This window comes from Xyrauchen texanus, chromosome 43, assembly GCF_025860055.1.
Source record: "Xyrauchen texanus isolate HMW12.3.18 chromosome 43, RBS_HiC_50CHRs, whole genome shotgun sequence".
NCBI lineage: Eukaryota > Metazoa > Chordata > Actinopteri > Cypriniformes > Catostomidae > Xyrauchen > Xyrauchen texanus.
Window position 1 is genome coordinate 24,344,978 of NC_068318.1, and position 14,498 is coordinate 24,359,475.

General features: G+C 37.3%; 2 protein-coding genes across 3 annotated transcripts; one reads left to right on the top strand and one right to left on the bottom strand.

Annotated features, from left to right (window-relative positions):
- Positions 1-661: 661 nt before the first annotated feature.
- Positions 662-3,846, top strand: rfxap (regulatory factor X-associated protein). Its single transcript, XM_052115772.1, has 3 exons — positions 662-1,325; positions 2,264-2,374; positions 3,107-3,846. Exons 1-3 carry the CDS (start codon positions 954-956, stop codon positions 3,200-3,202), a joined length of 579 nt encoding a protein of 192 aa, XP_051971732.1. The 5' UTR covers positions 662-953; the 3' UTR covers positions 3,203-3,846.
- Positions 3,847-3,971: 125 nt separating this feature from the next.
- On the bottom strand, positions 3,972-12,724 carry smad9 (SMAD family member 9). 2 transcript variants are annotated; one of them, XM_052115769.1, is made up of 6 exons: positions 12,310-12,724; positions 11,398-11,658; positions 10,859-10,966; positions 8,436-8,657; positions 5,998-6,254; positions 3,972-4,512 (listed from the first exon to the last, which is right to left on the bottom strand). In XM_052115769.1, exons 1-6 carry the CDS (start codon positions 12,722-12,724, stop codon positions 4,369-4,371), a joined length of 1,407 nt encoding a protein of 468 aa, XP_051971729.1. In that variant the 3' UTR covers positions 3,972-4,368. The 2 variants fall into 2 exon arrangements, with proteins under 2 accessions (XP_051971729.1, XP_051971728.1); XM_052115768.1 differs by having other exon boundaries at positions 3,978-4,512; positions 10,859-10,969.
- Between the last annotated feature and the right edge of the window lie 1,774 nt (positions 12,725-14,498).

Sequence of the window (14,498 nt, forward strand, 5' to 3'; positions counted from 1 at the left end):
GTGCACTTCATCTTTATCAGCACACTTTGTTGTGATTGGTTAATATTGTTTCTATATTGTAAACCTATATATACAGAATGGCAAAATGTCTGGCAGTTTATTGATTATAAAAAAATGTATTTCGACTCATTCCTCCTTTTTTTTTTTTTTTACATAAGAAGCGAATTCCTCACAAATTCCTCAATACACACATACAAAACACACTGACATCATACCAACACACCCACACAATTTTAGCTGCATTATTTATTCAATTGGCCTGCAGTACTCTATAATACAGCAAACAGAAAATAGGGAAAAAGCATGTATTTGCTCCATAAGCTAAACATGAGAAAATGGCGCCATCTTGTGGGGGAAAAATAATTACATTTAAAGCCAGGGCTCCGGAATGAAAGTATAATATCTTTGAATTCATGATTTTATGCTTTAATGGCACTGGAAAATTATTAAAAAAAAAAAAAAAAAAAGACAAACATTTCCCTACGGTCACGAAATGGTTAAGTGAATGTTTAAAATCAGTTCACTCAAGCCTTCCTAGCACAGTAACCGCAGGTACAGCTCTATTTATTTGACTGATATTTTGTCATCTAATAAAGTGCTGTCGTGTGGTGCCACTAGAGGTCGCCCTCGCAGCGCCAGTCTGATCATGTGTAGGCGAGTCTCTAACGCCGCCATCATTGTTTTATTTTTGTCTTGACAAGTGGGTCCTTTAAAGATAATAAGCGGGCTAATCCTCTATTTTAAGATGCACATAGATCATGTTTACTGGATTACTACAATGAACGGAGTCCGTGTTTTAATCAAAGACCTTTTATTTTAATTCCAAACGAAATTATTGTGTGCCAATCCACAAAAGGAGAGGTCTGGTTCGCCCCCTTATTGAAAACAAGGTTGTGGACAGTGCATGACAGCTGAGAATTACTGAGCATTTTAATCTTGCCTTTAAAGATAAAATGAGCGACAACGTGCTTCATTCTGCGGGTAAGGGATGTAATACCCCCGGACCCGCGGAGAGCAGCACCACCCCGTCTGACCAGGAGAACTTCCCGTACGACGCGGACGATCCCGACGAGGAGAGCGACGTGCTGGAGACGTCTGACCCGAGAGACGGAGCAGCGAGTCCCGAAGAGCTCAACGACGACGAGACGTCCGGAGAGAGCGAGCATGTGCTGAAGACCTGCATCTATGACGGCTGCATGGAGACCACCACACAGGTGGCAAAAGCCAGGAAACCCTGGATGTGCAAAAAACACCGCAATAAAATGTACAAGGATAAATATAAGAAGAAAAAAAGCGACCAGGCTATGTCATCAGGAAAGTTAGAAGTAAGAAGCTTGTTTTTGGAAAAATAAAACAAAATTGACAATAGCTTTTGTCATGGTTAACTTTAAAGGGCTAGTTCACTCAAAAATGAAAATTATCTCATCATTTACCCTCATGCAATCCCAGATGTGTGTGATTTACTTTCTTCTGCTGATAAGATGTAAATATTTTGGAAGAATATCTCAGCTCTCTAGGTCCATACAATGCAAGTGAATGATGATTAAAACGTTGAAGCTCCAAAAAGCAGATAAAGACAGAATAAATGTGATCCATACCACCAACTGGTTTAATCCATGTCTTCAGATGCGATCTTATCAGGTTTGGGTGAAAACATACCAAAATATAACTCCTTTTTCACTATAAATCTTGACATCAGCTGTTTCTGTGCAATCGAACTTGAATTCATGACCATGCCTATAGATTGCATTGGCAAGATGTACAGTGGAAAAAATGTGCTTGGTTTTTGGTCTGTTCTCACCCAGAACTGCTTCGATTGCTTCTAAAGATATGGATTAATCCACTCGGGTGGTAAACTTTAATTTTATGCTGCCTTTATGTGCTTTTTGGAGATTCAAAGTTTTGTTCACCATTCACTTGCTATTGTATGGACCTACCGAGCTGAGATATTCTTCCAAAAATATTTACATCTTATCAGCAGAAGAAAGTAAATCACACACATCTGGGATTGCATGAGGGTGGATAAATGATGAGAGAACTTTCATTTTTGGGTGAACTATTCCTTTAAATTAATAGTTGAAATTAAATCCAAATAAACCTAAAATACAAAATAATTAAAATATATATATATATATATATATATATATATATATATATATATATGTATATATATATATATAATAGAGATTGGACTTTTTTTATTTATCTGGCTTTTAATTTGTGTTCTGTTAAAAAATCTCTTTACACCTACAATTATTTGTAGGAGGCTTCGGAGGAGAGGCCTGTCTCTGTTACTAAGCAACGGCTGGGTACCATGGGGGACAGACCAGCCAGACCTTCCCTCATTGAGCAGGTGCTGAATCAGAAAAGACTGGTAAGTGCATCAAAACACCTTTTTGCGGGACTTTGCATATAGAGAAATAGCAAGTCTACTTGAATGAGTCTGTGTGGGTCTAAGAAGGAGTTGATGCATAATTCATGCAGTTCTGTAAAATGGAATATGGAAATATAATTTAAGCTTCTGCCAATGTTTATTGACTTATTTAAGTCTTATTTAGGCCAGGAATCTTTTACCTTTCTTAATCCTCTCTTGCCTAATTACATGTGTGATTACATTTTAATTAAAGGAATACTTCACCCAAAAATGGAAATTTTCATTATTCAAACCCCATTCTTTATTCTGGAGAAAACAAAAGGAGACATTTTGAATTATGGACTGGCTGCTTTTTTCCATGCAATTACCAATGAAGCTTTCAAGCTTTAAAAAAGACAAAAAAAAAGCACAATTTTTTCAAGTCTTCACAAATTTCAAGACTTCTGAAGGCATATAATAGCTTTGTTGTTGGAACAGGCCCATCCAGTTAGCTGTTAACCTTAGAACCACTCACTGCAACTACTTAAGTGAGTTAGTGAGTTCAACTTGAGAACCGAATCAGTCAGATTCATGAATTAATCTTACTATACCAACTCTCGTGAATGTTTTTTTTCGTGAATCAGTCAGTACTAGTTATAAAATTTAACCTAAACTATTCCTTCTACTAGCAGATTTTTTTCTTGCCAAAGGCACTTTCTATAAAGTGTTAGCTAATGTTGTTTTTGTCGACAGTCTCTGCTGAGAAGTCCAGAAGTCATCAGCTTCCTACAGCAGCAACAACGTTTGCTGACCACACAGAATCGCACCCAAACCCAGCACAACTACTGAAGATTGAAGATGTTTTACCTGCGACAAGGGCTTTATGCAATCATGTTTTTACATATATTTTTAAATGGGGATTATTCGGTTGATCTGAAGACTATCGGACGGTATCTGTGACCTGAAGCCACTCTAGATAGTTTGTAGTACCAGTTATGAGAACTTGGATATTTTAAATGGATCTGATTGATCTAATGTATTGCTGAAATCATGGAGCTCTTTGATATCATGAAATTAATTAACAGCTAAATCTACTGTATGTCAAAATGTATTTAAACTGCCATTCTGTTCTGCTACGTGTGGTGTCATTTTATTGTGTCATTTTAAAGTATTGATAAGCAATTATAAATTGGCAGCTGTTATTATTTTTTTGTGAGCATTGGAATGGAATTAGAATGAGCATATTTATTTCATGCTTTTTGTAACCTTAATAATTACTTAGTCATTAACATTGTGGTTAATAGATCAGTAATTGATGTACATTCAAACATGAATATACATGAAGCAAAGTTTGGAGACATTTGAATGTACTTTCCATAATATGTATCTTGAGTGTAGCTGAATGACAGCATACATTTGTTTAATCAACTTTATTATTTTATAAATAAGCTGGAAGTTACTATGTGCGATCAAATAAAGTTTTGTTTTTTTGAGCTTGTGAGGATTGATGACCTCTATTTTTCAGCATTATAAGTATTGATACCAAATATGAAGTTTCTTTTTTTTAAACAATGTTTTACATATATATCAAACATTCTCTTGGCCACATAAAATAAACAAGCACAAATATTAGGGAACCGGTGTATTACAAAAAACTGAATATAGAAGCCACATATTAGCCAAACTGCAGACACAAACAGAACACCAAGCAAACATTGGAATAAGTACCTAAAATTGGTGAGATGCTTTCTGAGTTGATTTCAACTACTACATATTGCAAAGTAGTAATCTTTATTGTTTTATTAAAAAAAATGCAACACTTGTCTAACCACACAACTGTTTTAAACGACATGATGCTGTACATATATTGTCACTGGCCCTACCTGTACCATAAACACCCATTGAAATTACATAGATATTTTTCACAAGAGAGAAAGCATTATGTCCTGTGGTGCTACAAAGTGCTTGAACTATATTCCCCTTTTCTGATTTCTGGTTTTGTTGTTTCTAATACATTAGGACACAGAGGAGATAGGATTGTGTGGGGAGCCCATTTGGGTTAGAACTTTGTCTAGCCACTGCAGTGGCCCATGCAGGTGTATTTCTATCCAGCAGGGGGTGCTGGTGACATCCTGACGGTGGTACTCGGCACCCCAGCCCTGAGAAGAGGGAGAAAGAAATATCCTGAATTATCCTGCGTTGTTTATTTTGAATGCTTGTTCATCCTTCTTTTAACTGCATCAGATCTATACAAATGGCAATAATACAAGACATTTAAGGAAAATGACTATTTAACAAGTGACTGACTGACAGACTGTAAAAACTACTAACCTGTGCATTTGACAGTGTGGAAGTGGGAAAGCTGTATGGTATGAGTTTGAATAAGCAACCAGAGAACCCTAGAGCTGTGATGATCTACAGTGTGTTTTGCAGCCCAAAAACCATAAAACAGCAAGCCAAAGATTAGAATAACTACATCTAAAGTTTGCACAGCAACACTTAATAATCTATTTGAAAGTCAAACCCACTCTGAAGCTGCTGATCTGTGCCTTTCACTATATGTGATTGTGCTAAAAAACACCTTTCGCCTGCATCCTTGAAGTTAAATGAGTATTCTGGAACAGGTTCAATGTAAATTAAGCTCAATCGACAGCGTTTGTGGCATGATGTTGACAGGGTTGGGAAGAGGTTACCTTTGAAATGTATTCCACTACAGATGATAGAACACATGCTGCAAAATGTCATTTGTAATGTATTCCATTAGATTACTGAAGGTCAGTAACATATTCTAAATACTTTGGATTACTTCTTCAGCACTGGTATATTTTTTCATTTGTTTTGACTATAAAAATTCTGCCAGTACACTAAGACAAAATACACATGTTAAAAATCAATTCTCTGAAAAACCTAAACATTTTTGACCTATTTTTCTTATAAAATAAGAAAAGGAAAAAAAAAAAAAGCAATCATCTAGGTCACAGTGAGGGACTTACATTGGAAGTGAATGGGGCCAATCAATAACATTAAAATACGGTTTCAAAAGTGTAGCCACAAGACATAAACAATATGTATGTTAATATGATTTTAGTTTGATAAAATCACTTACTGAACTTTTCTGAACACAACTCACTTAATCTCAGTAACCGTCTTGTTAATGGACACTTTCACTCTTGTATTAAATGAATCATGGCTGATTGTAAATAGTGAATTTCAACAATTGCATATATAACTAAAAACTATTGATTTTGAAGGATGCTGCATCCACACCACTAGGTGTCACTCTAAGTCCAAAGATGACATGAACAAAAAGTTACTGAGTGCACCTTTAAATAAACTTGATGAAAACAGGATCTTTAATTGATTATTTTATATTATTATAGTTATATTGAGCACACTCACCCAAGTCTTTGATTATCTGGTCTCTAAATATGGCTGATCCCTACATCAACAAAAGGCCCCTTAAATGTGAGATTTATTTTTTCAGGCAAAAATCGTCTGCTTGTTTAAAGTTTAATATTTGGGGTTAAGAGTTTGTTCAAATACCTAACCCGAGGTATGAGCAATAATAATTGCTTGCCTCATCAATACATACCTATACTATATTGTAGCCTTGTACACCACATAAACTACATAAACCTCTTTACCTTGACAAAACTCATCCTGATTGTGCACATCTTGGTGAGTTCATAGACCACCTCAAAGCCATGGTTTACTGACTGTGACAGCAGCTGGGCAAACAGCTGGTTGTTGAAGATCTTGAGGCTGCATCCACTTGGGATCTTGCAAACGGTGGTTGGGTGAAAACCGTGCTGGTAGTTACAGTTCCGACTCTGTACAAAAATACTGCTGTCACTCAGACACTCTGCATACACCTCTCCGCCGACGTAATACAGATGCACACCTGGGATGAAGAGGGGGAAAAGTTTAAAACTGAGTTAGTAATTGCAAATTTGAGAATTTAAATTGGCAATTAAAGTTTTATTTAAAGTTTTTATTTAACTTATTACAGACACAGTTGCAGAAGTACATCTCATACAGTATCCTTCATTACCAATTCTTTGAAATGAAATGTTCACTTATTCTCTATCTATGTAAACAGTAGATTTAGATCTGCAATCCTATACTTGTGCAACTCATTGAAGCCAGATACAATAAGTATTTAGGACATATTTGGACTTAACTCATCCACAAAAAGAATAAAAATCACATTTAAAGTGGCTTTTATAAAAATGTTTTTACCACAAATGGAAAGTTCACAGATGAAAAATAATAATAACACCACCTCTGAACAAACATTGGAAACGACTTGGTAAATCCCAGAAATCCGAGTGCTCACAAACCCAAAACCACAAACCCAACTATCATCATGTTTCATCATGTGCCAAGCAGAAACCTTCATAATATCCATTCTCCTGAACTACCCTGATCTACGGTAGATTATGTTGTTAGTCTTGGCACTCTTCCATACAGGATCTCTCAAAAGTTGGTGGAACACAAACTTGGCCTCTATCCAGATTTGCCCAGTGTGTGTGTGTGTGTGTGTGCATGCTTTTTCTTGTCACTTCTGTAACCTATGGCAACACTTAATGTCTATCCAACACTGGCACAGTGACACTGATCTTGCACTCTGAGAAAAGCCTCATAGTGTGGATAGTGTTGACTCTCTCTGGGTTTCTGAAGTGCAGTGTTGAGCGACCAACACTAACTGGCAGTATTAAAACAGTGTCCAGAATGTGGTGATTGTTTTCCCTCCATTTGCTTATATCATACAAATGAATGAGGAGAGCCATAAACTGACAAATACCTGTTGGAAAATTGTCTGTGACTACTCTTATAAGCAATTCTTTCATTGTAAACTCCAAAAGGACTTTTTTTTGTGTGTAAAACATGTTGAAGATTAGCTGTCCATTCATTAAGTGATGAGCTGTTTCCTCACAAAATATATATTTTTTTAACATACTGAAGGATCCCTTTTATTTACATCCATTAAAAAAGAACTGCCTCGTTTGCCAACCTTGTTTAGTTTTGCTAAACTTGAAGGCTCCCCCTTGGTAGATGGGTTCTGGTTTTGCGTAACTATGTGGCTGCTAGGGCATTGCTAGGTATTTCCTAGGGTGTTCTTCTGAGAGGTTGTGTCCAAGTCAAAAGAGCCTACCTTTAAAAGAATAGTTCACCCAAAAATGAAAATTCTCTCATCATTTACTCAACCTTATGCCATCCAAGATGTGTATGACTTGCTTTCTTATGCTGAACACAAACAGTTTTTGAAGAATATCTCAGCCCTGTTGGTCCTCACAATGCTACTGAATGGGTACCAACATTTTTAAATGCCAAAAGCACATAAAGGCAGCATAAAGGTAATCCATAAGACTCCAGTGTTTAATCCATGTCTTCTGAAGAAATATGATAGGTGTGGGTGAGAAACAGATCAATATTTAAGTCCTTTCTAAATTTAAATTCTCCTTCCTGGTCGGTCAATCTCCACTTTAACATTTACTTTCACATTCTTCTTCTTGTGTTTTTGGCAATTCACATTCTTCATGCATATCGCCCCCTACTGGTCAGGGAGAACAATTTCTAGGAAAAAAAAGACTTAAATATTTATTTGTTTCTCACCCACACCTTTTATATAACTTATAACACTGGAGTCGTATGGATTACTTTTATGATACCTTTATGTGCTTTTTGGAGTGTTAAAATTTTGGCACCCATTCATTTGCATTGTATGGACCTACAGAGCCAAGATATTCTTCTAAAAATCATAATTTGTGTTCTGCAGAAGAAATAAAGTCACACACATCTGAGATGGCATGAGGGTAAGTAAATGAGAGAATTTTCATTTTTGGGTGAACTATCCCTTTATGTCTCTATATCATATTCTAATATTCACTGTTAATCGATGGGATTTATTCACCATTTTATCGTCTGCCAGACAAAAAATAATCTGATTGCTCCAAGAGGAAAATCATTAGGAGCTTGATCTTCAAAAAGCAGACTGTTTTTTGTTCATTTCTGGTCCAAATAAAGCCCCCTAAAACATCAAAAACAAAACAAAAGTATGAAAAAAAATCTATAAGCAAACCTTTGCCTATGTGCCTGCGTGTGTTCTCAATGGTGGAGTTTCGGTTGACATTGGATAGTAATCCAAGACAGAATCGGTTCTTATTGTTGGAGGGGTCTGTGAAGCCATCCACCAGAATGCTTCGGGAGGAGGCGTGGAAAGTCTCGCCCACTCTGTTGTTCAACTCGTAATATGCCACTGAGCACCAGTATTCTGGTTCCTCATAACATACCGGCCTCAAGTCTGGTAGAACAAATAAAATACTGTATTTTACTGCCATTCATTAAATGCATTATAATCTCATTCTTCATAGTAATCAGGTCTGATTACATATTTATGATGCATTCAGAGTTTCCAAACAAAGACAATACAAATAATTACAGTTAAACACTTTCATCTAATACATTTAATGCAGGTTTATTTCCTTCTTGAGCAATTTAAGCAGCATACCATGCTGTCAAAAGTCAAAAGTTTGGACACATATCATACCAAGGAACTCTTTCAAAATTGTTGTGAAAGCATCCCAAGTGGCACCTCATGAAGTTGTTTGAGAGAATGTCAAGAGTTTACGAACTGATAAAGGCAATGGGTGGCTATTTTGAAGAATCAAAACTATCTGACAAGATTGTTTAGTCACTATATACAGTGAGGAAAATAAGTATTTGAACACCCTGCTATTTTGCAAGTTCTCCCACTTTTAAATCATGGAGGGGTCTGAAATTGTCATCGTAGGTGCATGTCCACTGTGAGAGACATAATCTAAAAAAAAAAATCCAGAAATCACAATGTATGATTTTTTAACTATTTATTTGTATGATACAGCTGCAAATAAGTATTTGAACACCTGAGAAAATCAATGTTAATATTTGGTACAGTAGCCTTTGTTTGCAATTACAGAGGTCAAACGTTTCCTGTAGTTTTTCACCAGGTTTGCACACACTGCAGGAGGGATTTTGGCCCACTCCTCCACACAGATCTTCTCTAGATCAGTCAGGTTTCTGGGCTGTTGCTGAGAAACACAGAGTTTGAGCTCCCTCCAAAGATTCTCTATTGGGTTTAGGTCTGGAGACTGGCTAGGCCACGCCAGAACCTTGATATGCTTCTTACAGAGCCACTCCTTGGTTATCCTGGCTGTGTGCTTCGGGTCATTGTCATGTTGGAAGACCCAGCCTCAACCCATCTTCAATGCTCTAACTGAGGTAAGGAGGTTGTTCCCCAAAATCTCACAATACATGGCCCCGGTCATCCTCTCCTTAATACAGTGCAGTCGCCCTGTCCCACGTGCAGAAAAACACCCCCAAAGCATGATGCTACCACCCCCATGATTCACAGTAGGGATGGTGTTCTTGGGATGGTACTCATCATTCTTCCTCCAAACACGGTTAGTGGAATTATGACCAAAAAGTTCTATTTTGGTCTCATCTGACCACATGACTTTCTCCCATGACTCCTCTGGATCATCCAAATGGTCATTGGCAAACTTAAGACGGGCCTTGACATGTGCTGGTTTAAGCAGGGGAACCTTCCGTGCCATGGATGATTTCAAACCATGACGTCTTAGTGTATTACCAACAGTAACCTTGGAAACGGTGGTCCCAGCTCTTTTCAGGTCATTGACCAGCTCCTCCCGTGTAGTTCTGGGCTGATTTCTCACCTTTCTTAGGATCATTGAGACCCCACGAGGTGAGATCTTGCATGGAGCCCCAGTCCGAGGGAGATTGACAGTCATGTTTAGCTTCTTCCATTTTCTAATGATTGCTCCAACAGTGGACCTTTTTTCACCAAGCTGCTTGGCAATTTCCCGTAGCCCTTTCCAGCCTTGTGGAGGTGTACAATTTTGTCTCTAGTGTCTTTGGACAGCTCTTTGGTCTTGGCCATGTTAGTAGTTGGATTCTTACTGATTGTATGGGGTGGACAGGTGTCTTTATGCAGCTAACGACCTCAAACAGGTGCATCTAATTTAGGATAATAAATGGAGTGGAGGTGGACAATTTAAAGGCAGACTAACAGGTCTTTGAGGGTCAGAATTCTAGCTGATAGACAGGTGTTCAAATACTTATTTGCAGCTGTATCATACAAATAAATAGTTAAAAAATCATATGTTGTGATTTTGGATTTTTTTTTAGATTATGTCTCTCACAGTGGACATGCACCTACGATGACAATTTCAGACCCCTCCATGATTTCCAAGTGGGAGAACTTGCAGAATAGCAGGGTGTTCAAATACTTATTTTCCTCACTGTACATATCTAATTTCCAAACTTCCATTTCTGTTCTTACATAGTTTTCATGATTTTACTTTTATTACAAAACGTTAAATTGTTAATAACACAGATTACTGTAAGTAGGTGTGTCCAAACTTTTAAAGCAAGACTGGCACTGTCCATTTTAAAGTACTTTATGCTCAGCAAGTATGTTTAGTCTAAAACTAGCAGGTGTCTCACCTATATGGGGTGCTGACAGAATGAGTTTATTGGGGTTGGAGGTTTCTCCTGGTTTCACATCCTCATTGGGGGTGTTCTCCATCATACTATAGGGTGGAGGAGGTGTCTCTGCTGTGCAACATAGAGGCATTTCAATTAATTGTACATGTTTTAATAATGGGGGAGATTTTTGAATTATGTGATTGTGTTTTGCACAAATTTTCATGTTTCAAGTTATAATAAAGCTGAGATACAAAATCACCAAATGAATTGCATAAGAACTTTTCACTGATGAGATCTAATTGAAAGAGCATAAATTTGTTAGCTGCACCAACATCAAAACCTGACACAGCACAATGAATAAAATAGAACACAGGTGTTTTTTAAAAGTTAGTGTTCTTTTAATCTGACACAGCATCTTAAAAACTTTGCACATCTTTGAGAAATGCTGAAAAAACAGCAATGCAAAGGTCAAAGACATTTGTCAAGCATAGGTTTACATAGAAAAAGAATTTAAAGCATTCAGTGTAAACGGCTCATTATACAATGTAGAACTGTACCTGTGATTTGGTAGGGTGGGCTCCCGGGGTCAGTCCCACTACTAGGGGAGCTGGGGTAGCTGTGTGCAGTAGGAGATTGATTTAAAGAGCTGGAGGGAGATGAAGAGAATGAACTGCAGGGCATCGCAGGGAAGGAGTCTGGATAAGTGGCATTCTGTGGCATGAGAGGTTCATTGTGTAAGGAAGCGTTCCGGAACTTTGCCAACAAGCTGTGCTGGGGGTTGAACTCACTGTGACGTGGTACAAGGACTGGGGGCAACACTGAGAAAAAAGAAAAAGACAGGAAATAAAAGAGCAAGTACTTACAGATATAAACTAATGCAGAAAGTCAAAATTATTTCAGAGGAAAAGAAAAAATTTGATATATGCGTGTTGACATTTAGTCATTTAGCTGACACTTTTATCCAAATTTATGTTGATTTATATATACACATTATAAGGAAAAGGTATGTTAACCCTTACATTTACCAATAATTTTTACAAAATATATATTTAGATCTTTAAATAAAAAATCTGTATACAAATCAACAACAAAAACAAAAACAAAAAAAACAACAACAACAAAAAAAAAAAAATATATATATATATATAATAAATCATCCATGCGATTATCTAATCAGCCAATCGTGTTAAAATCATGCAGATATGGGTTGAGCTTCAGTAAATGTTCACATCAACCATCAGAATGGGGAAAAATGTGATCACAGTGATTTGGAATGTGGCATAATTGTTAGAATGCTATTTTGAGATGCTGGTTGGCACTGTTTAGGCAGCATGTGGGGACCTACACAATATTAGGCTGGTGGTTTTAATGTTGTGGCTGATCTTTGTGTAGATATATATAGATATAAATACCAAACCATTTTTGGGGGGTAAATGCAAGGGTTCACAAACTTTTTCATGCAACTATACCTGGCGTCTCCACACGGCGGTAATGATAGGGGTTGATGCAGATCTCCTTCTGCTTGGAGCCAAAGGGAAACTCACAGCAGTCCAGTGCTTTGAGCTCATGGTGGGACTGCAGATCTGGCCAGCGCCAAACTCGGCAGTAGATGACATGTGGCAGACCTTTACGATGGGACACCTGGAGCCTTCCATCCAGGGAACGGGGGATGGTCACACATTTACTGGGCTGGCCGGGGCAGCTCAGAGCCTTTTCGAGTTCCTCCATGGCTCCTTTCTTTTTCTTTAGTTTCTTTACAAGAGAATCAACAGCCTTTTCGGCCCACTTCTCCTCTTCGTCTCCCTGTTTCCAGCCCAGCAGCCTCTTCACAGCTGGACTGGTGAAGGAGAAGAGGGACGTAATGGATGTGGTGGAGTGCATCATGGGATGGGGTGACAGTAGGGACTGGATTTTACACAATGCTTGGGGCACACAAGGGAGATCTGTTCTAAATCACTTCTACCCAGGAACACAAGAGCCTCAGTTTATTTCTTAATGGCCATTATACAGTCTGGCTTAAAGGAAGCCCCCTGACAGAGATGTTTTCCTCAGGAAGTCACCAGTCTGGATGTAACTGTTTTTGTCTAGTAAAAAAATAATAACAAGGCAGCATGTCACATTTTCATTATTGGGAAAAACAGAAGTACAGTAAAGTTACTTGAAAAGAACACAGAAACAGAGGAATAGTTTCAAGGAATATTTCACATGAAAATGAAAATTAATTTACTCACCCACATGCAATCCCAGATGTGTTCTTTCTTCTGCTGAACACAAACAAAGATTTTAAGAAGAATATCTCAGCTCTGTAGGTCCACACAATGCAAGTGAATGGTGACCTACACTTTTAAGGTCCAAAATCACATAAAGGCAGCATAAAAGTAATCCATAAGACTCCAGTGGCTTAATCAATGTCTCCAGAAGCAATATGATAGGTGTGGAGGAGAAACTTTTTGTTACTATAAATCTCCACTTTCACTTTCTTCTTCTTTTGTTTTTGGCGATTTGCATTCTTTGTGCATATTGCCACCTTCTGGGCAAGGAGGAGAATTTATAGTAAAGAAGGCCTTAAATATTGATCTGTTTCTCACCCACAACTATCATGTTGATTAAGAAGATAAGGATTTAACCACTGGAGTCTTTTATGGATTATTTTTATGCTGCTTTTTGGAGCTTTGAAATCTTGGTATCTCCATACAAACAACTGTATTTATCATAGTTATTTTATTTAAATGAGTATAAATAAAGGCAGGGCAACAAATACAACTATGATGTTTAAATACTTGACAATTTAAATAATGTATCATACATTTTTTGCTTTACAGTATTAAGGCATGGAAAGAAAATGTGCTTAATTGTCAATAAAATTGTCACAAAGCCAAAAAATCATTATGGTTCTAAAATAGACTTTTAGTAAAATTATTTTAATGGATAAATCTTTGTACTGGAATGCAATATCAGAGGATGCTTCTGAGATTGCTTGGATTTCAGTAGAACAGACAGCATTGCTGAGTTATTGCTGTCAACAGGTCCTACTGTACAACTCACTGGACCTCACCTATTCGTCCTCTCTCTTTCCTTTCAAAGCTTTCTGATGCGTAAAAAGATCTGCTAAAATCAATGATGTTTGAGCATCTGAAATCAGAGATATTTTGCTTCCATTTTTGACTGCACAGGGCAAATGATGAGTTTCTGAAAATATCATCCCATCAGATTTTAGAGGTGTTAACACATCCAAAACTAAATCAAATAATGATATGAGATAAGTGGGATAACATGAAAGGTCTAATAGCATTGCATAAAATGATCAACTGAAATTGGAAGAGACAGGCAGATCAATGGAGGCAGAATGTATCTGCTCAGTTCTAAAAGGCAGTGTGTGCTTATGGATCTGGCGTCTCTCAGTCTGAGTGCTGAGATAGGCTTTAATCACCTAACTCCCCCGCAAACGCACACATCCTTTCCACGAACGGTAAATTGTTCAAATGTTCCATTGAGCCATTATTATATATATATATATATATATATATATATATATATATATATATATATATATATATATTCCACTGTCAACATGTATCACTATATGAGCATCATTGTACAGCAAGTGGCATAATAAACAATCTCAATGTTTACTCCGCCTCCAACGGTATTCGCTCAG

What these genes read in the sequence shown, in the direction of transcription:
- rfxap (XM_052115772.1), top strand. Translation starts at nt 954, where the DNA reads ATGAGCGACAACGTGCTTCATTCTGCGGGTAAGGGATGTAATACCCCC. An exon ending in TGTCATCAGGAAAGTTAGAA is followed by an intron (nt 1,326 to 2,263) that starts GTAAGAAGCTTG and finishes AATTATTTGTAG; the next exon opens with GAGGCTTCGGAGGAGAGGCC. An exon ending in TGCTGAATCAGAAAAGACTG is followed by an intron (nt 2,375 to 3,106) that starts GTAAGTGCATCA and finishes TTTTGTCGACAG; the next exon opens with TCTCTGCTGAGAAGTCCAGA.
- smad9 (XM_052115768.1), bottom strand. Translation starts at nt 12,724, where the DNA reads ATGATGCACTCCACCACATCCATTACGTCCCTCTTCTCCTTCACCAGT. An exon ending in CCGCCGTGTGGAGACGCCAG is followed by an intron (nt 11,659 to 12,309) that starts GTATAGTTGCAT and finishes CTTTTTTCTCAG; the next exon opens with TGTTGCCCCCAGTCCTTGTA. An exon ending in TCAGGATGAGTTTTGTCAAG is followed by an intron (nt 4,513 to 5,997) that starts GTAAAGAGGTTT and finishes CCCTCTTCTCAG; the next exon opens with GGCTGGGGTGCCGAGTACCA.